This window comes from Nanorana parkeri, unplaced genomic scaffold (assembly GCF_000935625.1).
Source record: "Nanorana parkeri isolate BGI_ZX_2015 unplaced genomic scaffold, ASM93562v1 scaffold653, whole genome shotgun sequence".
Classification (NCBI taxonomy): Eukaryota; Metazoa; Chordata; class Amphibia; order Anura; family Dicroglossidae; genus Nanorana; species Nanorana parkeri.
Genome location: NW_017306921.1, coordinates 181,176 through 208,827, shown reverse-complemented (window position 1 = coordinate 208,827; position 27,652 = coordinate 181,176). Strand labels below are relative to the sequence as shown.

The 27,652-nt window shown below is 45.1% G+C and overlaps 2 protein-coding genes across 3 annotated transcripts in view; both read left to right on the top strand.

Moving 5' to 3' along the window:
* Window positions 1-1,123: 1,123 nt before the first annotated feature.
* Window positions 1,124-1,522, top strand: HSPB3 (heat shock protein family B (small) member 3). Its single transcript, XM_018563319.1, has one exon. The coding sequence runs from the start codon at window positions 1,124-1,126 to the stop codon at window positions 1,520-1,522; it is 399 nt and encodes a 132-aa protein (XP_018418821.1).
* An 11,375-nt stretch (window positions 1,523-12,897) lies between these two features.
* The window catches only part of SNX18 (sorting nexin 18), a 38,716-nt gene continuing 23,961 nt past the window's right edge, over window positions 12,898-27,652 (top strand). Inside the window, exon 1 of one of the 2 annotated variants that reach the window (XM_018563323.1) lies at window positions 12,898-14,437. In XM_018563323.1, coding sequence (XP_018418825.1) covers window positions 12,940-14,437 — 1,498 coding nt within the window. In that variant the 5' untranslated portion in view covers window positions 12,898-12,939. Of the gene's footprint in view, window positions 14,449-27,652 lie in introns of both variants that reach the window. The other variant, XM_018563324.1, reaches the window with a different exon arrangement.

The following is a 27,652-nucleotide window of genomic DNA, read 5'->3' as shown; positions in this document are numbered from 1 at the left end:
TCTGGTGGTCAAAAGACCTCTGACTTCGTCAAGAACAATGTAGGCTCCATAGTCCTTCATTGTACATGAGGGCACAAAGGGACAGTACACAGCCTGAGCAGAGGGGGGAGTGCTGACTTCCAGGAGAGCGGGAATCAGGTAAGTAAAACAGCTTTTTTCCTGTTCCCTAGGAATAAACGAGCAGTTAACTCTTAGGAGTGCAGTGACAGTTCTACTGCAAGGAAAAACTTTTAATTGCCCTGGAGTTGGGCTTTAATGAAATGTATTTTAACACCTAACATAACACACCACAAACAAAGTGAATGACCCCTTCCGTTTATATTTTTTTCTGGACTATCAGCAGTCTCCAGACTTTAGTGCTTAATCATTAATTCCACAGGAAGAAGCTTGTGCGGTTCCTGTATCTGCATGGAGGGCAGTCTGCTTTGGGTCTTACATTGCATAATTGACCTTATTTGCTGAGGGTCTCTGACTTTTATCCTTGCCCCAAACGTGTGTAGTAGGCACCCTTAGGCTTTATGGTTACCTGCATGTGCATATCTTTTTTTTTTTTAGGCCCTTAAGCCTAGTGAAAAGGCAAGCCGAGTACCAGATTCTCAGAATTGTCCTTTTTACTACTTTGTAAATCATGTTGAACAGGGCAGAATAATGTGACAAGAGTCTGTAGCCCTATAAAAATAATGAAATGTTTGCTGAAGCTCTTTAAAATTTATTGGAGTTTTATTGTTTGCCAGGAAAAGATTTGCAGGTTCTTGTCTTATTATAATTGTCGACTGAGTTGATCTTACATACAACAATACTTTGCTTACTGTTCACCTTTTGTTAATAATAAAACCAGTTATAACAACAATTAGCTGAATATTACTATAACAGCTGGTAGACGCACGCACAGTTTAGTCAGTAGGCTGTGCCAAAAAGCTTAGGGTCTAAAAAAAACCTTCCCATGTATTGTTTAAAAATAATCAACATTAATCCTGATGACTATAAAACAGCCCGGGAGAGATACTGAAAGCTCTGTCACTATAAATATATTAGCCTAAACTAGAGATAGTGTAAGCAGCGGACCTTGTCTGTAACTTCAGCAGTCAGGCAATTGTACTCGCTGAGCATTGAGCTGTACACGATGGAGGGAATCACCATTAGACACTGGATAGAAACCCCAGTGAGGTACCAGGAGATATTTGATGGGAAGAACCTTGAAGATTTCACACTGGATCATTTTCTTTATGCTTTGCCTGGACCTCAGTGCCCTGAATATCCAGAGAAGGAAAGGAAAGTAGGAGCCGAAGATTCTGAACCCTTGGAGATCCTGCTGGATGTGGTCCAGTTTCAGCCAGAAGACATCATCATTCAGATATTTGAAGGATGGCTCATAGTCAAGGCTGAACACGGGAGAAGAATGGATGAACATGGATTTATTTCAAGGAGCTTCATGAGAACATATAAACTACCGAATGGCATTGAGTTAAAAGACTTATCTGCTGTCTTCTGCCATGATGGAGTTTTGGCTATTCGGATATGACTGAGGTTTGTTCGAGCAACTCACATCAAGAATGATCGTTGTGTTAAACTTGTGGTTTTTTGGTTGTTATACTAACCTATGATTAATTTGTACTAAGTTTCAAGTAAAGTCTAGATAACACACATATTAATAATGAAGGTATAGTGTGCTCATTGGAAGAATTCTTCAAGGCTCAGAGAGATGTTTAACAAACTGCAGTACTCAAATTGTCAAAAGCTCAAAAAAAGGCACAGTCCACACAAAACTGATAATTTGGTCAAAAGTTCAATCTGGTGGGTTCAGTCATCTGCTGACTTTTTAGGTTAATCAAGGTCTCCTGGGAATAGTTGTCGTCTCATTTCATGGCCACCTTACAGCCTCACTTCTCCTAGGGCCATGTCACCCTAGAGGTCCTTTTGCTGGCACCAAATCTCAATGTAATTGGATCTCTAAACAGAGCAGAGTAAAAACGTAACTAATTCCACACATTGCTCCCTTACTGTCCAGATGAACAAGTTGTCGCTCCATCACTGACAGAAACACTGCCAAATGTCACTCTCTAGCGAGCAACAACTCACTCATACTCCCATTAAGGGAGTGACACGTGGGAATGGCAAATTAAAGTGACACTAAACTCAGGAATTAAACCGTAAAAATGCATTAAAGTACCTTAACTATTAACAAACATGTATATTATTTGTAGATCCTCAAATCATCTCTGAATTGGTGCTGGTACTGTCCTTCCTTCCTTCTGGAGGGTGGCTACTTTTGTTCCCCATGGTCCCTGTGTGTGTTGTAAAGTAGCCACCGCTCCAAGCTCCCTACTGTGATGGACTACAATCTCAATGCAAATTGGTAAACTGAAAGTGAGATTGTAGTCCATCACAGGAGCGAGCTTGGAGTGGTGACTAGTTTACAACACACACACAGGGACCATGGGGAACAAAAGTAGTTACCCACCAGAAGAAAGGACAGTGTCAGCATGAATTCAGAGATGATTTGAGGATCTACAGCCGAGTGATGCACAAATAAGATACATTTTTATAAATAGTTAAGGTACTTGAATGCATGTAACTATTAACCCCTGAGTTTAGTGTCACTTTAAGGTTAGGAAAAAGAATCACTAGAGTTTTACTCATGTGACGTGATAGGAATAAAACCATAACTATCGGTCATCTTCAGTTGACCACTGGTGACTTTTCTTAATTCTCCTGTGATTTTGCACGCCACCATCTGTTGCTGTCACTACAAGCACCATTCTGTTACATTGGGCACAACGCTGTATGGAGTGCAGTCCAGAACTGTATTCTTAGGCATGACATGGCCCATACAACAGAGGTGCCCCAACTACTGTCCATCATAATTCATAAAGAGGATGGGGCCCTCACCTAACTGTAGTGGTGTCTGTACATAGCTGATAGTTCAAACTCAGGAATCTCACCAATAATGCTGTGTCTCTGAAAACTGTAGCAGCCTCTAATAACCATTATTTGGGATTCACTCTATTGAAGTCAGATCACTGAACAATGTTAAATGCTATCAGTTACTGTACTTTGTGCTTAGATTTTAGAGGGATAATCTCTACCACAATGTCACTACTGAAGATGTACCTGTTTGCAATGACTGCTTAGTGTTTCTACATTTCCAGTTTAGGCATAAAACAAAGCACCTGTCTTCCAGCTGAAAAAGAAGGACCGATAGAGGGTAAAAACTACAGGAGAAGTAAATCACTTGTGGAATTTCAGAAAGCAATACAGAAACAAAACTTGGACGCTTGCTTGTATTACCAAAAAACAAAACTATTCGGACTCCGATTGTTTTATTAGCGATTTATCCCTTGCTGAGACCTCTATGCCTAGTCTGTATAAGCAGATATAATCACTGCGGACAATCTTTATCAGATAGCTGAACTCACCAAATACCTTTTCATCCACAAAATGCTTTATTGCAGACAACAGGATACAGCAGATGAATGAATAAATGGTATTTGAAAGTCAAGGATGATCATGTTTCCAAGCTAGCATGTACATGTGGTCCTGCTATAGGCAGCCATGACACACGACTAGTTGGAGAAGAAGGGCGGTACATTACACACACAAGGGGAGGGAATGCAGGAAAACATGGTGCAACAACCAGAATGCCCACAAGATGGCAGTATAACAACCAGCTATAATACATGGCTTAAGAAAAATTAACTGTGATTGTCATTTCACATTAATATGAATATTAACTGTGGCTATGCAGTGTGTCATATTTTTACACAAAAACAAAAAGATTATATGGCTACACTGTCAACGCGGTAATTGGAAACCTCCCTCTCTTATAATTTCCATTCATAAACTGGCTTCTGATGACTCTCCTCTTGCTGGTCCTGCACATCAAACACAGGTATGAAGACCTGACCAAAGCCTTACTTCTTCTGAGCGACATCATCTGGTCAGAAGCCACCTGGATTTCCTGCAAGCACAATAGTTCCGTCACAGTTCATCTTCACATAGTCAGAAAGGCTTATTCAGTAAGACAAAGAACAATATGAAAAGAGCAGAAACCCAAAACAACCAATGAGAGTTTATTTTTTAACTCAGGTGTCTACAGTTAACGAAAATCCAGTAGAATGCAGCATGATCATAATTATTCCTTTTTTGCTGCTTTACTGAAAAATCCTGAATGAGATTGTAAAGCAGTAATGACATATATGACCCTTTGTTGCAGTGCGTGTAAATTAAAATACATTTATCATAAAATAAATGTCAAAAGTCAGTTTTTTGTAAACTTATGAATTTAATTCACACAATGCAAGCAGTATTTTCATCAGTGCATTGCTTTTGTCACCCAATTTGCTGCAAGCATGTTATATTTAGCTTATGCTGGTTATTTATTCGATTTTGATAGCAGCATCAGGATGGTTTTATCTGTGAGTTTCAATATGAATTATCAAACAACAAATGCTGCTCATCTAGGGAACTGAGACTAATTAGAATTATTTATAAATGTGTCTGAAAGTGCAGCTGAAGCCAAAACTTTTTTTAGTTTTGTATAGAGTGTAGAGGGATTAGAATACCTGTTTTTCTTGCTGTCTGTGTCCCATTAGGGAGATTCACCCTCTTTGTCCTGGTGACCATTATCACTGATTCGGGATGCCATCAGAACCCTGATGACAAGATGGGAAATCTTACAGTGGGGACACTTGTGCTGGTGACCCTGCTGACCACCAGGGATTTACTTTATTTTGGAAGGATTTCTTCTCACTTCCTGTTGTGGCTATCGGAGAGGAAGTAAAGGGAAATCTCCCCCAGCATATTTTTGTCTATAGATTGCAATGCAGATTTACCTTCATTCTTCAACTCTTATTGTCAGTGCAGGTTTTTACCCCTTTGTAATGATGGTTCTTCTACTGCTGCTACAATGGAAAGGGTAGTAGTAAGGCTGTGGGTTGAATGCACTGCAGTAAAAAAAACATAAAAGAGGAGATTTTTCCTGGATTGGGGCCCATTTAAAATGAATGAGCTGTAGTGACACAGCACGCCTCAATGCACAAGTGCCTGGTAGCACATGTGTTAACCCAGTGCAATATGATGTGAATGAGCCCTTATCAAAGTGAATGTAAATAAGGTGAAGTTGCGTTTACTTTAAATACTCAATCATGTGCCAGCAAAAACACAGGTTTTTTTTTTTAAGTTCCCTTGCACATGATTGGATATTGAAAGTAAAGACAGGTTCACCTTATTGGCTAATATTCACTTTGCAAAGTGAACATTCAAAAGTGAATGTTAACCATCCTCTACTCCTTAAGTCAATCAACTCCCCTATTTCTTGAACTTTGCCTCAGGCTCTTGGGGGGGCCCAAGCAAGATGCCGGCCGCCGGATCAGTATCCAGCGTGGGGGGGGGGGGGGCCCAAAAAAAAATCGTGCACCAGGGCCCTTTGTTCCTTAGCTCCGCCACTGGTTTTGGGTCACCGGAGAACATTAGTATATGTCCTTCTGTGACCCAAAAGAGTACTATGGGCAAAAAAGGTTAGTCCATAGTTCTCCCTTAAAGGGGGTCATTGGGGGCACAGATGATGTGCATGGTCACATGTCCTAGTCACATGTGCCAGAAATCCAGGTAATAGGAGATCTAGTACCCTGCCCTTAGTAAACTTGGCCACTGTCAGAAGACTGGGGAAGAAAAGAGACATAAGGTATGCAAACAATATAAAGCCTGCAATTATCTAGAAGTATGTGTTTGTAGATTGTCATTACTAAACATTTCAAGGTGTGTTTGTTGTTATTTTGAAGATATGAGTAAAGGTCTGCTTTAATCTAAACCAGGATAAAGCTGCGCAAACTGTTGGCATTATATTATTATTATTACATAGTATTTATATAGCGCCAACAGTTTGTGCTTTACAATACAATTCAAGACAGGATGGTAAGGAGGGCCCTGCCCCTGAGGGCTTACAATCTATGAAAGATAATTGTATAAATGGGTTTTTAAAATATGTTAGGTGATAGTATAGTGATTAATACAGTATGTGTGGAGCAAAAAGAGCTTGCTCTAATTCCTAGCATTACAATATTTTCCATAAAAATGCACTAGGTGTCACTCTACATTAACTAGATTTTATACATATCCTGGTCACTATAGTTTCGTGTATACAGTACATTCATGTCAAACTTGCAGGCTTTCACAAAGGATTTTTTACCGTAATACAAAAATGCTGTGAAATAAAAAAAAAACCAAAGTTACTTACCAGTAATAGTATTTCCAAGAATCTTCCAGGACAGCTACCTAAGAGATGATAGTGACCAGAAAACCAACTCAATCCCTTAGAGACCATGGGTGGGAAGAGTGCTGGGACAAGGGCCTTTAGCACCCAAGGCCAGAATGTGAATCCACCATGAGCTGTGTGTGAACTACCTCTTCAGCATACGCTGGAAGTCCTTCCCCTTTGTGCACCCCCCTCCAAGGCAGCTGCCTCTGTTGCCTACACCTCAGCATGTCCCTGGATGGAAATATAGACACTGCATGGGAAAGTTCCTGGAAATACTGTTATAAGTAAGTCTAACTCTAGATTTCCTGAATCATCCTTAAGGGCAGCTACGTGAGAGGACCTACAAGAAACTGAACATACCATAGGAGGAAACAAGTCTGTAAAACTTTTCTTCCAAGTGCCAAGTCCTGGCAGGACAACATTTCCGCCCGGTAATGTTTTTAAAAAGTCATGATTTGTGGACCACACTGCAGCCTTTGAAATGTTCTCCTCTGAGGCCCCTGCTCTTTCTGCCCAGGTGGTTGCCAACAAACTTGTGGCATGTGCTTTACCTTAAAGTTGAAATCCAGATATAACTTCTTCTGCATACTTACATTGGAACCACTAAACAGAATCAGGAGGTGTCTCAATCTTCTAAGTCCTTTGTAACTTCAAAATATCAAACATGGCAGTCAGAGGTTTGACACAAACCATTTGACACTGACAGTGGTGCACAGTGAAGCACTTCTTAATAAAAATAAAAGCTTTTACTGCAATATCCACCTTTTTCCTGGTGCTGCCCTCCTACAGCAACAGGCTTTTTCTAGTATGAATGATGCCTGGCATCATACAACTTCCTTCCTTTGAGCTCAGGCAGGGGTGTCTCTACAATTCTCGCCGCCTGAGATGTGGGTGCCTTTGGTGCAGGGTGGGGGGTGGGAGCAATGCTGGGAGCCGGTGGTGCAGGTCCCAGGAGGGTTTCATGGATGGTACCTCTGTCCGGCGTCCTGCCCAACTCACTTATGCCTCTGGTTGCCAGGAACTGAGATGCCATCCTGCTCAGCTCCTGGCAATCAGTGACATCAGTGAGCAGGGCAGGACTCCAACCAGAGCACTTAGCAACCTGGGGCGCTCTGACTGGAAAGGGGGGCTGTGTGGTGCACAGTGCCTTGTGGGGCGCTCGGCGGGCTGCCGAACACACGAACTGACGATGTTCGAGTCGAACTCATGCTCGACTCGAACATCGAGCCCATCCCTAATCTTGAGTACAGCTTTGGTCACCCATTAAAAGAATGAATGTCCTAGAATTGGAAGGAGTGCAATGAAGGGCACCAACATTAATTAGGGGGTTGGAGGGCCTCATCTATGAGGAATATGATGAACAATTAAGTAAATTGGACTTCTTTACCTCAGAGTAGAGACACTTAGGAGGAGACATGACTGCTATCTACAAGTTAATCAATGGTGCCTGTAAAGCTGGTTACAATTTGTGTAATCTTAGGTTTTACGTGACAAGGACACATGCCCACAATTTCAGGCTGGAGAAAAGAGAGAGTACTTTATGGTCAGAGCAGCAAAAATGGGGAACTCTCTCCCACAAGTAGTGATATCCCCACACAGCTACCTCCTCATGTATCATTTCTCGCTCCTCTTTCAGATTGTAGGCCCTCAGGGGCAGGGCCCTCCTTACCATCTTGTCTTGAATTGTATTGTAATTGTAATGTTTTCCTTACATTGTAAAGCGCTGTGCAAACTGTTGGCACTATATAAATACTATGTAATAATAATAATAATAATATCAGCTGAGAGTATTGACAAACCCAAAAAACGTCTAGATGTCTTCCTCATATAATATGAAAGAATACAGTATGTAAACTGCAAAAAACAAACTGTCCCACACACATAGGTTAGACTGGGTGGATGGGCCTGTGTCTTTTTAAAAAAAAAATCTTATCTATTATGTAATTAAGGATCATGCAATCTCTATTAGTCAGGTGAATTACATACATTGCATATCATTAATAATATGCCAAAGACACAGGGACACAAGACATTTTGTAGGTGGTACAGCATAAGATCCTAAATCACCACACACAGTCAGGGCCGCCATCGGGGGGGTACGGCCATCACTAATGTAAGGGGCCCCAGGCGGCCGAGCAATTTTTTAAATAAATTAGTATGTACAGGCAAGTTGGTACGGTCCCAGGACCCCCCCTGTACAATTGTTACATTCCGTACGTGCAGGAAGGGTTTTTTTTTCTCAAAGCGCGGAGCTAGGCATTACCGCCCAGAGGCCGCACTGACCGCCCAGAGGCCGCACTGACAGCCCAGAGCCCGCACTGACAGCCCAGAGGCCGCACTGACCACTGCACTGACCACACTGAGCCCGCACTGACCGTCCAGATTTCGCACTGACTGCCCAAAGCCCACACTGACAACCGCACTGACCGCCCAGGGTGTGTGTGTTTTGACGAAAATGTATTTTTAGTCGCATTTTAGTCATCAGATTAAGTTTTGTTTTAGTCGACTAAAATCTAATAGGTTTATTTCTAGTGTGACTTATGCAATTCTCTAGCATTTCCAAATTAATTTCATTATATATCCCTGGAGTAATTTTTCATTTGATTTAACTCTTATTTTTTTAAATTTTTTCTTTATCTTCATTGCTATCACATCCCCACAGGTCCCCTATGTGATGGCACATTGGAGGTGACGGGTTCTATTTTCCCCTTCACTGGATTCAGCTGCTGAGGGAGCTGAATGTCAACACAGCAGCTATTTAGCTGCGGTGTTGACAGGCTGGGAGCAATAGCCATCCTCGTATTGCTTATTTTAAATTGCAATAGCAGGCTGACTATTGTACACACCCTCTGCCTGCTGTCAATCAGAAGAGGAGGGAACTGACAGCAGGCAGTGGGCGGGTGCAATAGCCAGGCTGGCTATTGTTTCCAGCTGCTGATTGGAGACTTGACACCAGTGATAGAACACCGCCAGAAGAGGAGGAACGGGACAGAAGAGAATGGGGTGGCCAGAGAAGGAGGAACGGGGTGGCCAGAGAAGGAGGAACACGGCGGGCAAAGGAGGAACGGGCAGCAGCGGAGGTACGAGGGGGAGCAGTGGGGAAATGCAGTGACAGTCTCTCCTCCCTGCTTGTGCCTGGTGCATTGGTCTGTGTTCCCACTGCCTCTGCCGATACCGGCGGGGAGAGCAGCGGGGATTAAGAGGAACACAGACCTCTGCAGCCAGCACCAGTGGGGAGGAGAACATTGACGAAAATTAGGTACCGGACGAAAATCGTTTTCGTCCCATTAACTACTCTTTAATTTCGTTTTTATCACTGAAAAACGGGCAAAAAACCTTCGCCGACTAAAAAAACACTGCTTGAGAGCCCACACTGGCCACCAGAGAGCCCGCACACCCCCCCCTGAAACCCCGCAAAACCCTTCTGAGACCCTGGAGACATCAGACAATGAACCCGGAGGAACACCACAGGGTATGCAGCGTCATAGTATTCTGCATTGCTGTATAATGTATTGCAGAGATTGGTAGTCTCTCTCTACAACTTGGAGTCAGTGGCAGTTCTACCAGACTCACAGCTGCAACCAGGCCCTGGCGCTCCACCACTGACTCCAAGCTGTAGAGAGACTACAAATCACAGCCCGAACCGGAGGAAGAGAGCCCTGGTGACCTTCGACATTTCCACCAAAAGGCCCACCGAAATCCTGAGCACTAGGCCCATGATGTTCTTAATTCGGCCCTGGGGCCCAGGCCTAAAGCTGTGTAAGGGGCCCAAAAATTTCTGATGGCTGCCCTGCAGTCCTAAGTGACCATACACAGTCCAAATGAAAGATTGATATCTGGGCTGTGTGTAAACACAGATCCCTAGACTGTTAATATCTGCTAGAATATCACATAACGGGGATTTAGTATTTCATTTACATCGGTTCTCTTGTGATCTGTCAGTGATCCATATACAGTAGCTAAAAAAAAAACACCTTCAAAGACATAATTAAGGCAGCCCCCATTGCTAGTTTTAAGGTACAGGCTCCATGCTGTCATTCTTCTGCTGGCTTCACTTAGTAGGTTCACCATAGATAGGTAGATCCCATAAGCATTTGACAAATGTTCATTGAACAAATATTCTTCATGGAACTAATCATCAGTGAACACAGTCTGTGATTGTTTAAAACAATTTTCGAATAAACTGAACCTTTTATGAAAGTGTAAAGTCTGCTTTGCTGACAGACATCCTGATTAAATACACATAGGGACTCAAATATAAACCTTTTGCCCGTTCTAAGCTGGTTGATGCCGTGCCTACAGCATTACCACCACCAGATGGCGTAGAGTAGAATAGGAAATTCTTATGTTGAAGTAAGCGGTTGACATGAACACGGCTTCACTGGGCTGGTGAACTTTTTTACTTCATTGGTAAATTAACCCCAAACACAGATGTTGCCACATATTTTAAAGAACTGACATGAACTCTTACAGTATGTGCATTTTTCAGGCATAGGCACCAGTGACTTTTCCAACAGTAATTTGTATTTGTTTTGCGTAGAAAGTGCCTCTTTTTCTGCACCTCTTTCTCTGAAGTGATGGTAATGCCTGCCGGTCATTTTATTATCCACGTTTAGGAGGAGTAGCAGGTTTGACAAGGTTGGGGAAGGGGGGCAGGGTCTTGATTCCAGCTGTCCCAATCAAGGTGTCAGGAGTCACTCCCAAACCTCACTGGGGGGCAAGTAGAGATTGGACAAGTGCCTTTCTCACCTTTCACCAGCCTCAGGTCTACAGAGCTCTCCTAGACCCTACAGGTCTAGCAGGTGTGCAGGAAAAACAAGACTGAGGCAGCAGTGAGGAAAGGCTGCTTTTTAAAGTGGATAGAATGAATAGTTAGCTCCTGTGACAAGGAACAGCATTGATAGGATGGAGAGTGAGCTCCTGGGACAAGGAACAGCATTGATAGGATGGAGAGTTAGCTCCTTGGACAAGGAATAGCATTGACAGGATGGAGAGTTAGCTCCTGGGACAAGAAACATCATTGATAGGATGGAGAGTTAGCTCCTGGGACAAGGAACAGCATTGATAGGATGGAGAGTTAGCTCCTGGCACAAGGAACAGCAGAGATAGGATGGATGGGATGAAGAGTTAGCTCTTGGGACAAGAAACAGCAGAGATAGGATGGATGGGATGGAGAGTTAGCTCCTGGGACAAGGAAGAGCAGAGATAGGATGGATGGGATGGAGAGTTAGCTCCTGGCACAAGGAACAGCAGAGATAGGATGGATGGGATGAAGAGTTAGCTCTTGGGACAAGAAACAGCAGAGATAGGATGGATGGGATGGAGAGTTAGCTCCTGGGACAAGGAAGAGCAGAGATAGGATGGATGGTATGGAGAGTTAGCCCCTGGGACACGGAACAGCAGAGATAGGATGGATGGGATGGAGAGTTAGCTCCTGGGACAAGGAACAGCAGAGATAGGATGGATGGGATTAAGAGTTAGCTCCTGGGACAAGGAAGAGCAGAGATAGGATGGATGGTATGGAGAGTTAGCTCCTGGGACAAGGAACAGCAGAGATAGGATGAATGGGATAGGCGGGAGTTAGGTCCTGAAACGAGGAACAGCAGAGATAGGATGGATGGGATGGAGAGTTAACTCCTGGGACAGGGAACAGCAGATAAGATGGATGGGATGGAGAGTTAGCTCCTGGGACAGGGAACAGCAGATAGGATGGATCTGGGATGAAGAGTTAGCTCCTGGGACAGGGAACAGCAGAAATAAGATGGATGGGATGAAGAGTTAGCTCCTGGGACAAGGAACAGCAGATATAGGATGGATGGGATGGAGAGTTAGCTCCTGGGACAGGGTACAGCAGATAGGATGGATGCGATGGAGAGTTAGCCCCTGGGACAGGGAACAGCAGATAGGATGGATGGGATGGAGAGTTAGCTCCTGGGATAGGGAACAGCAGATAGGATGGATGGGATGAAGAGTTAGCTCCTGGGACAAGGAACAGCAGATAGGATGGATCTGGGATGAAGAGTTAGCTCCTGGGACAGGGAACAGCAGAAATAAGATGGATGGGATGAAGAGTTAGCTCCTGGGACAAGGAACAGCAGATAGGATGGATCTGGGATGAAGAGTTAGCTCCTGGGACAGGGAACAGCAGAAATAAGATGGATGGGATGAAGAGTTAGCTCCTGGGACAAGGAACAGCAGATATAGGATGGATGGAGAGTTAGCTCCTGGGACAGCAGAGGTGGAAGGAAGGATGTAGACGTATGGAGCTCCCCGGACTCTGTACAGCAGGGATGATGTGTCCGGATACTGAGCCCCCTCCGAGGTGGAGCAATGTATATGAGAACTCCCGAAGATGATGGGTGTGATATGTCACATAGTACTACGTTCCCGGGACCCTGTATAAATGGATGGAGGGGGATGGGTCCTATATAGACTCAGTACACCGGGGATGGAGGGGGATGTGTCAGCGGCGAGTTCCCGGGACCCCGTCCGGCTCTGATGGAGGAGGGCCGGGGAGGCAGGACCGCTGTCCGGGATAGGAGGAGGGATGTGACGGGGAGGCGGCCTGGGGAGGAGTCGAGGTCAGAGGCAGCGGGTTTGTTTCCTCTGGTCACATTAATCGATCCTGTACGGAGCGGCTCTCCCTCGTCTGTCCGCCCGGCCCGGGTGTCTCCCCGTCCAGCATGGCCCTGAGAGCCCGCGCTCTGTACGATTTCCGGGCGGAGAACCCGGGCGAGGTGTGCCTGCGGGAGTCGGAGGTGCTGAGCCTGTGCAGCGATCAGGATATAGAGGGCTGGCTGGAGGGAGTGAACAGCCGGGGGGATCGGGGGCTCTTCCCGGCCTCCTATGTAGAGATCCTGCGGGGGGAAGCGCTCAGCCCTCCTCCGCCTCCTCCACCCGTCGATACCCGCTATGCCAACCTCCCCCCTGGAGGATACGAGCCTGCCCAGCCGCCCCCCACCTACCGGGCACAGGAGTCCTTCCAGGGGTTCTCCCGGCCCGGTGCCCTCCCCTACCAGCACAGCCAGCCCAGTGACGATGATTGGGATGACGAATGGGACGACAGCAGTTCCACGGCGGCGGATGAGCCCGGTGGCGTTACCACCCCCGGTCACTATGGAGGTGGTTTCCATGACTACGAGAGCAGCAGGTACCGCATGTCCACCCGTTCCGAGATGCCCCCGGGCTCCTATAACACCACCAGCTCCACCACGTCTGCCGCTAAGGGCACGGCCACCGTTGGCCGTAACCTGAACCGTTTTTCGGCCTTTGTAAAGAGCGGCGGCGAGGCGTTCGTTTTGGGGGAGGCGGCGGGCTTCATTAGAGATGGAGACAAGCTCTGCGTAGCCGATGGTCCCCATGGGCCTGAGTGGCAAGAGAATCCCTACCCGTTCCATTGCACCATTGATGAACCCACCAAGCAGACCAAATTCAAGGGGATGAAGAGCTACATCTCCTACCGCCTGTTACCCAGTCACACCAACCTGCAAGTCTACCGCCGCTACAAGCACTTTGACTGGCTGTACGCCCGGCTGGTGGAGAAATTTCCAGTCATCTCTGTTCCACGCATCCCAGAGAAACAAGCCACGGGCCGCTTCGAGGAGGACTTCATCTCCAAGCGCAGGAAAGGCCTGATTTGGTGGATGGACCACATGTGCAGTCACCCGGTGCTGTCTAGCTGTGACGCCTTCCAGCATTTCCTTACCTGTACGGATGAGAAAGCCTGGAAGCAGGGCAAGAGGAAGTGCGAGAAGGATGAGATGGTGGGAGCCAACTTCTTTCTAACTCTCAACACCATGCCAGGATCACCGGTGTTGGAACCCCATGAGGTTGACGGAAAACTGGATGCCTTCAAGGCGTTTGCCAAGAGGATGGATGAAGGCGTACTTCTGCTCAACCAAACAGCTGGAGAGTTTGCCCGTAAGCAAGCATCGGGCTTCAAAAAGGAGTACCAGAAAGTTGGACAGGCTTTTAAAGGTTTGGGCCAAGCCTTTGAGATTGACCAACAGGCCTTTTCAGCCGGTCTGAATATGGCGATGTCCTTTACGGCGGATGCCTACGATGCTATTGGGGAGATGTTTGCTGAGCAGCCCCGTCAGGACCTGGATCCAATTATGGACTTGCTGGCAGTCTACCAGGGCCACCTGGCCAACTTCCCTGACATCATCCATGTTCAGAGAGGTAATCACGCTTTGCTTATTTTGCCTGTTATTGTCTATGCTGTGTGACATTTTGGTGCATTCTCCAAACATTAGTTCCCAACGCAGCAGATGTTTAAAAATACAAGTTGATGTTCATTTTGTAAATTTGGGGGGAAACAATTAGAGCAATAGTCTTTTAAAGTCTGATCCTGTGCATGAAAATACTTACTGGAGGAAAGTAATACAACCCTCCAGTGAGGTACATCATGTCGATCAGTCTTTCTTCACCTCTTTCCTGGCAGGATTCATTGTTGAGACATTTCACTGTTGAAGTGTAGTGGTCAAGTTGTGTTATCCGATTTGAACGCAAAACTTTCCTTTTCTTAAAAAAAAAAAAGTGGTAGCTTCATGTACCTTTGCCAAGTGTCTTCCATGCCCTGGGAGCCTCTCGACCAGGGCTGGACAAATCCCAGGAGCCAGGTAGCAATTGCTCTTTAAAAACACCAGCTGGCTCCAAACGTTTGAGATTTCCTTTAGTTGTTGTCAATGGAGCTGGCTCTTTGGCAGAGAGGATGCACAACTGCAACCTCTCGTATTTTGCCTTGCTGTGGTCAGCGCCGTAAAAGATGGCTGCTGGTTGCTCTGGGTTAAAGCATTCTAAGGCAGTTGCTGCTCTTTGCTTACAAAATAAACCAGACACATGTAGTCATCACCATGAATAAATGTCAGTTAAAGTACCGCAGCGCTGAATACTAAAAAATGGCCTGGATGGGAAGGGGGTTTAACACCGCGGATGTCAACTGGTTAATGTAGCTGTGAGCTGGTGATGTGTGGAGTAGGTGTTTGTCTCTTATTTTGTCCTGTCATTCATATGTGTACTATATCTAGGTGTTTCCTATTTCTCTGGTCAGATAATACCTTTTTATACGATTTTATATCAACCGATGTTTTTCTTTATTCCGTACTGTCAACGTCATCCTGGTTTAACATATCATTAGGCCCTTTTTTACCGATCCCAAGTATATATTCCATGATAAAACATTTCTTTTAGCGTACGGTGGCATTTACAAGGTGGTTAATACAGTATTTCCATGTGCTCGCCGTATAGATGACGGTTACCCTGCTTTGCCAGCTCCCTCGCCTCATGCACTTGGCAGACTTGGAACCTGGCAATTGTAGCTCATCCTGTGTTCTGCTCCAAGCAGGATTTCATGGTGACGTTGCCATGGGCTTTATCAGCGAGGAACAGCAAACCAGCTCTGTATTGTGTTATCAGAACTGTTCTGTAGCCAATGTTGTGTCTAGCTCATGTACCAAAACTGAAATCAAAGTCTTCCTATGTAAGTCTGTGCCCTCCCACTCTGAGGTATTGTACACTCCGCTATATCATTGAAGAGTCTTCTCAAAAAACCATCACAAATCCGAAAAATGAGGATTACATATGAACGTTACCCTCCAATTTAATGTCTCCCAAAACAGTTACTTTTAGGGGCTAGTTCACACCAGCCCCAGTGCATTCCGGCACGATTTGGTACTAGAACGCACTATGTCGCTTTTTCGGCAGGCTTACTGCGTTCTGGGGCGGGAGGAGGCATGGTAGTGCATTGAAGTAAATGGCACCGCAGCCAACCTCACCGGTGCGCATGTAGCATTTTTATCTGACTGAACCGGAACACAGGAGTTGTTGTGCCCACGCGTTCCAGTGCTGGTGATCACACTGCGGGCAGGGGGCATGGCTGCGGTAACATTGACTTCAGTGCGCCCCCAGAACAATGTGAGCAGGCCAGGATGCGTTTCAGAGTGTTCTGGCACCGAATTGTACTGCACTGGGGCTGGTGTGAACTAGCCCTAAGGCATGACCACTGTCAAGGTTGTAAGTGTACTTATTTCAGCTCCCAACCAAACTTTCCTCAAATGGCTGCTGTCATGGCTGATCACATGTGCAGCACCATGGCAACTGCAATCCAAATTGAGACTAAGATGATTCCTTTGTTGTAAGGGATTGGAGGGTGTAGTTCTTTAAGGATAAGAAGGAGGTTCCTCAGGCAAGTGTGTGGAGCTATGCAAATTATTTCTGTTTGCATCATGGGCCAAATGTACATCCAAAGTCATTGGTTTACAGCACAGGTCCGGCCTACTAATACAACCGTGGACACATTTGTTGCTCCCCTACCACAATTAAAGAACTCATCATTTTTCTATGGGATACTTTGACCAAAGTGATTGTCATCCGTCAGTGTTTGTTCCATATTCAGACTTTGCTTTTGATTTCTTTATTTAACAGCATGTTTAAAGGCTTGTTTACGCCAATGCCACCCCAAACACACCTTCTACCCGCAATGCGCTTGACTGCGCTGCAATGTGCGGTACTGCAATACCACGTGATGCAGTTTAAAAAAGTGCATGCATACTTTTTATCAACTCCCAACGGACAGTAGTGCAGATGGGGGGTGCATTTGGGGTGCCATTCATATACCTGGCAACACAACACACCTCCTGCACTGTTAAGACATGGACTTGGTGTGACCGGGCCTTTACATAATAAAACAAGTGAACATGGCATGGACAAAAATGGTGGGACCCTTTAAATGCAACTAATGCCAGAACTGTTTGTTTAGTTTAGAGTAGAGAGGGATTAGATCGTCTGTCAGGGTTTTATTGCTGTCTGTGTCCCCATTGGGGGAGATCCACGCTCTCTCTATTTGTCCTGGTGACCTGGTTATCGGAGTGAAGGAAAATCCCAAATTTTTGGTTCTCATCAAAACAGGAATGAATGGGAAATCTTCCAATGGGGACACTAGTTCTGGTGACTCTGCTGGAATTTGGATGAATTTCCTCTTCCTGTTGTGACTATTGGACAGGAAGTGAAGGGAAATCTCCCCAGTTGTCAGGGCCCAGCTTGGGATGAGTATGGTGGATCACAGCTGCGGTTCCAACTGGGGGTGTAGTGCGGTTGTCAGGCTTAAATCCCCGGCGGCTCTCTCAATCTTAAACGGAGAGTAGGGGATTAAGTCATCATGGACCGCTAAATAATACCCGTAATAACTTTCGGTGTAGTACAGACTAATAAACCAATCCCTGATGATGGTAATCTAGTCTGGAATTAAGGTGTGAGCGAATGGTGTAGACACTATGGCAGATAACATCAATTCTCCCCTTCATACAGCATAACTAGGGTTAGTATTGAAAACCTGAGGGAGGCGATACCCAAAAACTCCACCAGAGGGCAGCGTCTGTGAGCCAAGATAGAGTCAAGATAAAGCTTGAAGATACTTGCAGGCTCCTGGTAGATGCAATCGGATTCCACAAGAGTTCACACTGGATGCTGGCTGCTGGGGAGCTGTTTCCTCCTTCAGGAGAGGTTCGAGGCGGCTGGTGAGGTTCCTGTGGGGTGTATGGGCTATGATCCCAATCATCGAACACCCCACAGCATCGATGGCAAGTTTAAATAGCCCGCGGCCGTGACGTCACGCGGCCGTGGGCTACTTCCGCGTTCCAGCGTGGAACGCATCTAGACTTCCGTCAAGGGGGAGGAGGAGAGCGGCGTGCACCGCGGCCGATGCGCCCCAGCCTGGAACGCAGTCGGGAGGAGCCAGGAAGCCGGGGGACATTACACCAGTGGGACACAGATGGCAAACAAGCTAATATTTTGTTGCAAAACACCTTTAGAGGCAATAACTGCAAACAAGGGGTTTATGTAGCTTGCAGTGAGACTCCTACATCAGCCAGCAGGTGGTTTGGTCCACTCTTCCTGCCTGCAGTTGTGGCCATACACCGCATTACTCCCATGTGTGAGAGTGGAATATTATTTGTGTGAATAGTAATAGCATTGAAATACCTGTAAAAAATAGGTCACGGCAACTGGACTTGCTGTATTTTTCTTGAACACATCTCACTGGTCATCCAATTAGCTTTCTCAATTCAGAATGAAGTGTACAAAAATTCTCTGGGAATAAATATGGTGAATGTCGCTCCAATCCACATATGTTAGTCACAACCAGGTGTTGATTGCATTTGCATAAAACAGCATTGTATGTTGCAGACAATGGATGTCTCACCCCCCACCCCCACCTCTATTGTGGCAGACATCTATTGTCTGCCACATTATCAACACCTGGTTAAAACTAATAGATTGTGGATTGGAGCAACATTCATCATATTTATTCCCAGATCATTTTTGTACGTTGTTCTGAATTGAGAAAGCTGGACGGATGACCAGTGAAACGTCTTAAAAATTTTATTGTTTATCCGATTAACCGATTAATCAAACTTAATAATCGGCTAACTAATCGATTTTGAAAATAATGGTTAGCTGCAGCTCTATTGAGAACCATCACAGACAACGTTGAAACGCATTACAATTGTGTGATGTTGCAATTCTATGGTGATAGCCACTATATGTTACATGCCAGGAAATATAAAGTGGTGTCTATGTGGGCCCGGTCTGCCACACAAAGACATCTTATATGGGTTTACATGCCTTTAGGGACACTGTGCGTTCTTACTTTGAGGATCTGAGTCCTTCTTGAGTTGATCTAGATTCCACACTAGCAATGCTGGCATTTTGTAGCTGCAAAGGTGTCTTTGAACAGCATTCAATACTTACTAAACGTTTGCTAAGCAAGTATAGCAAGTCTGCTTGATCAAACTGCTCCAGCTGTCTCCGTTTTGAAGGGTGTCATCTCCAGACTGAATGTTTGAGGCCAGGTGCACACATGGGTGTCCCAGGCCCGCGTGTTCACGTGCAGCCCCATTGATTATCAATGGGGTTATATCTGCACGGCAATCGCTGAAAACCTTTTTTCGCGACACACACCATGCAGGGTTTTCAGCTGCAATTGTGCGCAATTGTACGGGCAGAATCACTCCGGGAAACAGCACAATGTGATTGGGGTGCCATTAGAAAAAAAAATGGAACCGCCAGTGCAATCAGTGGTGGTGTGCGATTCCGTGACCGCCTGGCCATCCATGCGGTTTCGTGCACGATTGTGGCGCGTTCACAGATCGCCCAAGTGTGAACCTGGCCTCCGTTTTTTTCCCCATAAATGTTCTATAGGATTCAGATCAGAGATCATAGAAAGCCACTTCAGAATAGTCCAATGTTTTGTTCTAACCCATTCTTGGATTCTTTTAGCTGTATTTTGGGTCAATATCCTGTTGGAGGACCCATAACCTGAGGCTGAGCCTTCTGACACTGGGCTGTACATTTCCCTCCAGAATTCCTTAATAGTCATGAGCGTTCATTGTGCCCGGCACCAGATGCAGCAAAATAGCTCCTAAACATAACCAGATCTCCTCCATGTTTCACAGTAGGTATTGTTCTTTTCTTGGAAAGGTTCATTTTTTTTTCCTCTTATCTAAAGTGATGTGATTGCCAAAAAGCTCCAGTTTCGTCTCCTCTGTCCCAAGGACGTTCTCCCAGAAGCTTTGTCTTGTCAATATGCATTTTAACAAATTCCAGTCTGGCTTTTTTTTTTGTTTCCTTTTCAGCAGTGAAGTTCTCCTGGGTCTGCTTCCTTTGAGCCCAGTCACTGAAAAAGCAGTGGTGGTGTGATACAACACTGGTGTACCTTTTACCTTGGACTTCAGATTGTAGCTTTTGTCTATCATTCTATCCTTCTGTTCGGTCATTTTGCAGACATATCCAGGGAAGCTGGCTCCACTCCGTTAGACCTTTTTAAACCTCCTAATTAGGGTTGCACAGATACCAAGTACAGTACTCGCTACAAGTACGAGTACCGATACTTTTGAGCTCCAAGACTAGACTAGAGAAAAATTCTAAAGTTAGGAGGCAGCTGTCATTTGGAAGGAGCACACGGAGCTCCTGGGATTTGTACATCTCGGTTTTAATGTACGATTTTATTTTTGTAAATATAAATAAAGGGATGCACAGATACCAGTGTTGCGAGTACGAGTACTGGTACTTGCCGAGTGCTTACAAGTACGAGTACTGATACATTTTTGATTGCAAAAAAATTCTGCGCTTTTGGAAAGTGAACTAAAAATCAAATAGTGATCCTAAAGCTGCTATGAGAAGTGTTAAATGTGAAAGTGTAAAGTGTTGTCACAGCGCTATAGGTATGAGATAAATATAAAAATCTGTAAATGTATATAAATCAAAACATGGGTAACACCCTGTGAATAAATAATCCAATAAACCTATCAATATGAATATAACGTGTCAAGAAACAGGTGTCCTAATAGGACTAAAAAAGTGCTGATGTGCAATTGGTGTAGTCACAGGAACGATAAGCTGCTTGGAGATGGTCTTGCAGCCTTTATCTTTGACTCTGTTCTTTGCTTTCTCTGGTCTATGTTCATTGTGATGCACGCGATGATTGCCAGCAGATTGACTGCATTTCTCCATTGAAATTGGCTGACGGACCGATTTACAAGATTGAATACATATGTGAGATACTAATGACAGAAAACAGTTTGAAATATCCCTTTGATCCGAATCTGTATAATCTTATCTAAGGGTACCAACAAATCAACACAGTGCGCAATACTTTTATCTCACTTTCTTTGCGTCTTCTGTGACATAGAGGACATAAAGGCATGAAACAATTCCTTAAAGTGATTTTAAAGGAGAACTATGAGGTGAGTGAAAATCACTCAGCCTCATAGTTCGAGCCGACCTGTGACAATGAAACTGTCACAGGTCGGCTCAATAGATCGGGAAGTGAGCGAACACATACCGTCGCTCGCTCACTTCTCGATCCTGTCCCTGCAGAGAGCCGTGACTGTTAGTCACGGCTCCCTGCAGGGATTCCCCCCTCCCCTGTCCGATCGATCGTCCAGCGCTGACTGGCGGAAAGGACGGGGGAGGGGGCGGGTACAGCTGGCTCTGCCTCTAGATAGGCAGAGCCAGCTGTCACTCACGCAGCTGGGTGGATCACGACAGTAATGTCGGGATCCGTCCCGGATGCGGCGTCTCGGTATACCCTCTGACCCTAAAGTTCTCCTTTTTAAAGACAGAGGTTTTAAAGCTATTTTTAAGCTATTTTTGCTGATGAAATCACTTACAATGGAGGCTGCTTCTTAATGTTTGAAAATGTTAGTTTCCTGCAGAATCAGCCCCTGAGCCGTGACCCTGATATTCTGTTTTAGGGTGACTCCTTTCACTTGCAGGGTCAACCCTTGTGTGTGCTAGTAAGCTGTGTGTCTCTACAAATGCACAATAAATAGTTCTATCCTGCTGCACTCCTTACCGGATCTGTGAATATCCTGTGTATACAGGTGGGTGCTCATAGTAACCACGGATGGCGCCGTGAACAATAATGTATGTCAAAAGATGTCGCCAGCACACCAATTAGAGAGTGATGAGTCATTCTGAGCCTGATGAAGGGGACCCCCTGAGGCCCGGAAAGCGCTTGCAATTGAATGGCAATTTTCCATTAAAATGGACTTTTGCGGATCACTCTCTAATTGGTGTGCTGGTGACCTCTTTTGATATCCACAAACACACAATCGCAGCAAGGCAACCTGTTTGCCTGCTCCCCACTTCTCCTTCCTCTATTGTCCCTTCTTCAAGCTAGTAGATGGACATCTGCTGGAGACTGCTCTGTGATCTTGTACACCATGGGAAGTTCAGGGAAGCGGAGCTGAGAAAGTTGGAGCCAACTGTTTGAGAACATGATGAAATTCTCGGGCTAAAACTACAACAAAATACTTTGCTGGGCAATATATGTATTTGTTTTATCTGCATTCATTATTGAAATAAAAATTGAATGTCATCACTTTTTAGGGGGAGTGAGGCATTGTTTCTATGAGCTAGAAAGGTGGCAACAAATTCATCTACCGTATATACTCGAGTATAAGCCGTCCCGAATATAAGCCGAGGTACCTAATTTTACCAAAAAAACCTGGGAAAAAGTATTGACCCGAATATAAGCCGAGGGTGGGAAATGAGGCAGCTACTCGTAGATAGATACCAATAAAATTACATGAATATTTATTTAAAAGAAAAATAACCTAGCTCTGTAAGTGGAAAAGGGGGTACAGGGCTACATATCATGTACTACGGATCATTTAACCCATTCATGTTAGCAGAGGATCATTGTAAATGTATTGTTGCAGGCACTCTATATGTACATGTACTATATACTACATATAGAGTGCACTGAACAATAGATTTACAATTATCCTCTGCTAATATGAATGGGTTAAATGATCCATAGTACAGGGCTACATACAGATCATTTAATACATTCATGTTAGTATAATTGTAAATGTATTGTCTGCACTGTATTAGCAGTATATACTCTATATAGAGTATATACTGCTAATACAGTGCAGACAATACATATATAATTGCTTAATGAATCTCTCTCTACCCCTGCCCTCACTCACTGTGTACGTGTGCCGGTGATCGATCATCACATCACGGAGAGAGCAGGGACGAGTCAGCGGCGCGCTGGTCCAGTGGGAGGAGCTCCAGGTGGGGTCCTAATTTAGCTGGCTTAGAGGTGCCTGCCCGCTAAATTACAACCCCACCTGGAGCTCCTCTCGCCTGATCAGCGCGCCGCTGACTCATCCCTGCTCCCCTGCTTGACTGGCCGCTGCGGGGGTTTTTTTTTTCTTCTTACTTACCTCGCCGAGCGTCGCTGCTGCTCCGGTGTGCGGCGCTCCGAGCGGGGTCATCTGGCAGTCTCCGGCCACCTAAATTAGGACCCGGAGACTGCCAGATGACCCCGCTCGGAGCGCCGCACACCGGAGCAGCAGTGACGCGACGCTCGGCGAGGTAAGTAAGAAGACACCTGGCGCTGACTCGAGTATAAGCCGAGGGGGGCACTTTTCACCCAAAAAAATGGGCTGAAAATCTCGGCTTATACTCGAGTATATACGGTACTTCCATGTGACAGAATGTCTTGTTGCATCGGTTACCCAATTTCCCCTGTTAGGTTTCATTTTGTTGTTGTTTTTGTCTCAGCTCTAGGCCGGTGTGATGTTGGTTTCAGTTGCTATATTGATATCATGGTAATTCTGGTTTACACGAGAGCTCCTCTATGTGGTATTTGTATCTAAAGTGCAGTATAACATTGTGTCTAAGGCCAGGTTCACACTTGCAAGATCCCTGACTGCGCGGCAATCGTGCACAAAACTGCTGCGGATGGCCGCCCAGTCACGGAGTTGCACACCACCGCTGTTCCCGCTGGCGGTGGCATTCTTTTCTAATGGCACCTTGTCGGGCCGGGTGGATTGCACAGTTTCCCACTGCGATTCCGCCCGTACGATCACAGTTGGAAAAAAAAGGTGCATGTTCCAAAAAAAAGGTACATGTAACCTTTTCAGCGATTTGCCTCATGGATGTAACCTCATTGAATTCAATGGGGCCCCATGGCAAACGATGTGTGCGATATTGGCGATCCCGGGACTGCGCAATATGTGAATCTAGCCAAAGTCATTTTGGTCAAACAGGTTTCAATGGATTTTGTTTTTGCTGCTGTGTGTGATTTGATACATTGTTAAAGATGAGAGCATTCTCTTTCCTTCTTTAGATATTCACAGACCAGTAAGGACTATAGTGGCCTTTTCTCTCCACAATGTGTGTTAACAAACATTTTAACACTTTTTAGCCCTTGTTCACACCTGAACGTTTTTTGTAGCGCGTTCTACTCTCGACGAACGCTCTACAAAACGCTCAAAAATATAAATCCCATTGTATTCAATGGTCTCGTTCCCACCTTGGCGTATTTCCGCCCGTCCCTAACGCGCTACAAAACGGCCCACGCCTGAAAAGGTATAGGTACTACTTTGGGCCGTTTTGCTACAGCTAAGTAGCCTTCGGAAACGCGCGACTTTTTTTACCGTGCGTCGCGGTATAAAATAACGCGCATATGCAATACGCCTAGGTGTGAACGAGACCTTAGCGTGCAAGCTGGTGTGAATGAGCCCTTCGAGCTGGTAGGAATGTTTTGCAGATCTCTTATTTCATAGTGCTGTATAACACTGATATAAAGGGAAACAACGAGCATGCTCCATATTTCATACTACCCCTCCCTCCTTTTGCTATGTATGCTGTGGCTGATGATAAAGGAACCTACCGCACTCTCCCCACCTCATCCACTCCTTTACACAGCACAACTTGTACAGTATAGTAGTTGCTCCTGGCTCACCGGTCTACTCCAAAATAGCCGGGACGGTAAGAACTACAGCAGCCCGTATTTGACATAATCCAAGCTGTTTTGGATTGTCACCCCGGTAGCCAAGAATGGCAGATAGGAAATATTCATATGTCATATTTTAGAATTAGCAGGTTCCATAATAAGTCCACCAATCATCCCACAATGTGTCATGGAGTTATCAGCTGAGAGCCAGGAAGCTTAAACAAATCCTATTTAGAGATTTTGACAACACTTTGTATTGTGTATATTAAGTAAGGCCCCATTCACACTGAGCGATGATTTTTGCAGCGCTATCGCTCATATTTCCACGAGATATCGCTCCTATGTAGCTTCTCCAATCCATTTCAAAGGAGCTGTTCACATCTCGCCGCTAAATATCGCTTGTAGCTCGTCGCTGTAGCTTGTCGCTCCTACATGACCTTTTTTTCCTGCGGATTTTGAGCGATTGTGCTCCTGATTGCATACAGCCCAATAGGAAAAAGTCGTGCGACGCACATATAAAATCGCATATATAAAATATATTTTATATGTCGCGCGACGCACATATAAAATCGCGCGATTTTCATGTCGCTCAGTGTGAATGGGGCCTAATGCAGTTGTGTTATTGTTAAAAATCAGGAAATGTATCCCTTAGATGCAGCTAATGGAAGTACCTAAATCTGTCTTGATAGCGGGGCCCGATAATCTATGGTGGTTGTAGAGGAATGCAAAGTCTCTCATGGCATGTCTGATTGTGCTGCATTGCATTTCATAAACTATTATGTTGCAGTGTGAATAGTTCATTAGATGTAGAAACCATGATCTTGTCTGTCTTGCCCCATCTTTCTTACTTTCTTTCTTTCTTTCCCCCACACTGGCGGTCTGATCGGTCTGCCTGTTCATTTTTCAGACTTATACAATTGGCTGCTCATGCTAGTCTATGGGAAGCCAGCTCTAAACACATGGGCGTCCAGTTAACCCGACTCTGGCCTCGTGCAGAAAAACAAAGTTCCTTTGTGCCGGACCTAATTGTGCCAAATCGGGGGTGATCTGATATAACAGACTCATGTCCATTTATATCCAGCTCCCCAAAGATTGACATACTGTCCGCAAGATGGAGGGAAAATCTGGACAGACACGGATTTTACAGCGGTGACATCTAATCGGCACTGCTCCAATCGGGGGGGGGGGGGGGGTTGGGTGTTTTTTTTTTTGCATGCTTATTGAGTGCATTCCATATATCTGGGTTGGTGAACTAAATATTTTGTGCACCATCAATAGGTTATCGGGCCCAATGTATTACTTCTATTGAAACTCCAGCATATATTTGTTTTCTACACTCTCCCTTAGAGCTGCAGCTAACGAATATTTTTAAAATCGATTAGTTAGCAGATTATTGAGTTCTGTTAATCAGATAAAAAATAAAATAATTTTAAAAAATGGCTCCAGTGATGAGCTACTAGTTTGTATTTTTTTTTTATAAATTCTTTTATTTGGGTTTTTTCACAGTTTTATACAATTTGTACAATACAGAGTGTAGTATAGTGCCCATGAATAAAAGAATGAGCCATGTACAAAATAGCATCAAGTATGCCAACAAACATAACATCACATCACAACATATAAAGTGGTTTCATCAGGTAGGTAGTAACCCTGAGCATTAAGAACTGGGGTAGAGGGCACCCGGGTTTTCTCGCGGTGAAGGAGAGGTGAAGGACCCCTGGGGCGCACCCCGCCAGGGTATTAGTAGTTTTGGGTCACGGTAGCTGAGAATCCAGGTTTCGGTGAAACGGTATCCCACTGACTGCGAAGTCAGCCCAGTTCTCCAGGAAACCAAAACCTTCCTTCTGACACCAGCTCCGGAGCCACTTGTTAAGCTCCCTCAACTCGCGCTGTCTGTCCGGAGTGGCTCTATCGTTGATAGAGCATGGTGAGGTTTTACTAAATTTACCACTAGTTTGTATTGAGATTGTAGTCCATCACAGGAGCAAGCTTGGAGCGGTGATAGTAAATAAGAAAAAAAAAAAAAGTGTGCTGTGCAATATAGTGAAATGAAAAGTGTAAACCTATATAGCAATGAATGCAGAATGGCACGGGCTATAGAGGACTACAAATCCCAGCAATAGTACATTATACAGCACAATACAGAATACCACCAGCTATATAGCAATACAACAAATCCCAGCAATAGTACATTATAGCTGGCGGTATTTTGCATTGTGCTGTATAATGTACTATTGCTGGGTTTTGTACTCCTCTATAGTTGGTGGTATTCGGCATTGCACCTCTGTATAATGTATTATTCCTGGGATTTGTTGTTCTCCTCTATAGCTGGTGGTATTCCGCATTCCGCTGTATAATGTATTATTGCTGGGATTTGTAGTCCTCTATACAGCGCAATGCAGAATACCACCAGCTATAGAGGGATACAACAAATCTCAGCAATAGTACATTATACAGACAGTGTATAATGTACTATTGCTGGGATTTGTAGTCCTCTGTATAATATATAGCACAATGTACCATCAGCTATAGAGGAATACAAATCCCAGCAATACATTATAGAGCACCATGTGGGGGGAGTGCAGGCTTACCTGAGCAGTCTTCCAGCAACTTGCTTCTGAGATAGGGCCTGTCTATCGGCGGCTGTCATCCCCCACACACCTGCTCCTCCTTCTCCCCACGTCCCTGTGCCGAGCGTGGGTGTGGGCGGGTCTGGCAGCGGTGAGTGTGAGGTGGTGAGGAGGTGCGGCGCGCAGCGTGTGTGGAGCCATGAACAGGGCCAACTAACCAGAAGCAGATTAATCGATGATTGAAAAAGTTGACAACTTTTTCAATAATCGATTATAATCTATTATGTCGATTAGTTGTTGCAGCCCTACTCTCCCTACTCTTCTTACACTCTCCTAACTCCAATGCTGTCCCTGACTTCCTGCTCGGCTATGCACAAGAGGTCCTCCAGGGCAGAACAACCCAACTTCTATGAGCCCAGCTTGTCATTTACAAGATGCTTCCAAGTACCACCTCAGGAGGAGGCTTTTTTTTATGTATGCGAGACCCCACAGGACGCTAGGACTTTGCATTGCTCACACGTGAGCACCACTCGGTGATGGAAGAAAGCCCAACCCTGTTGGAAGATTATGTCCCTC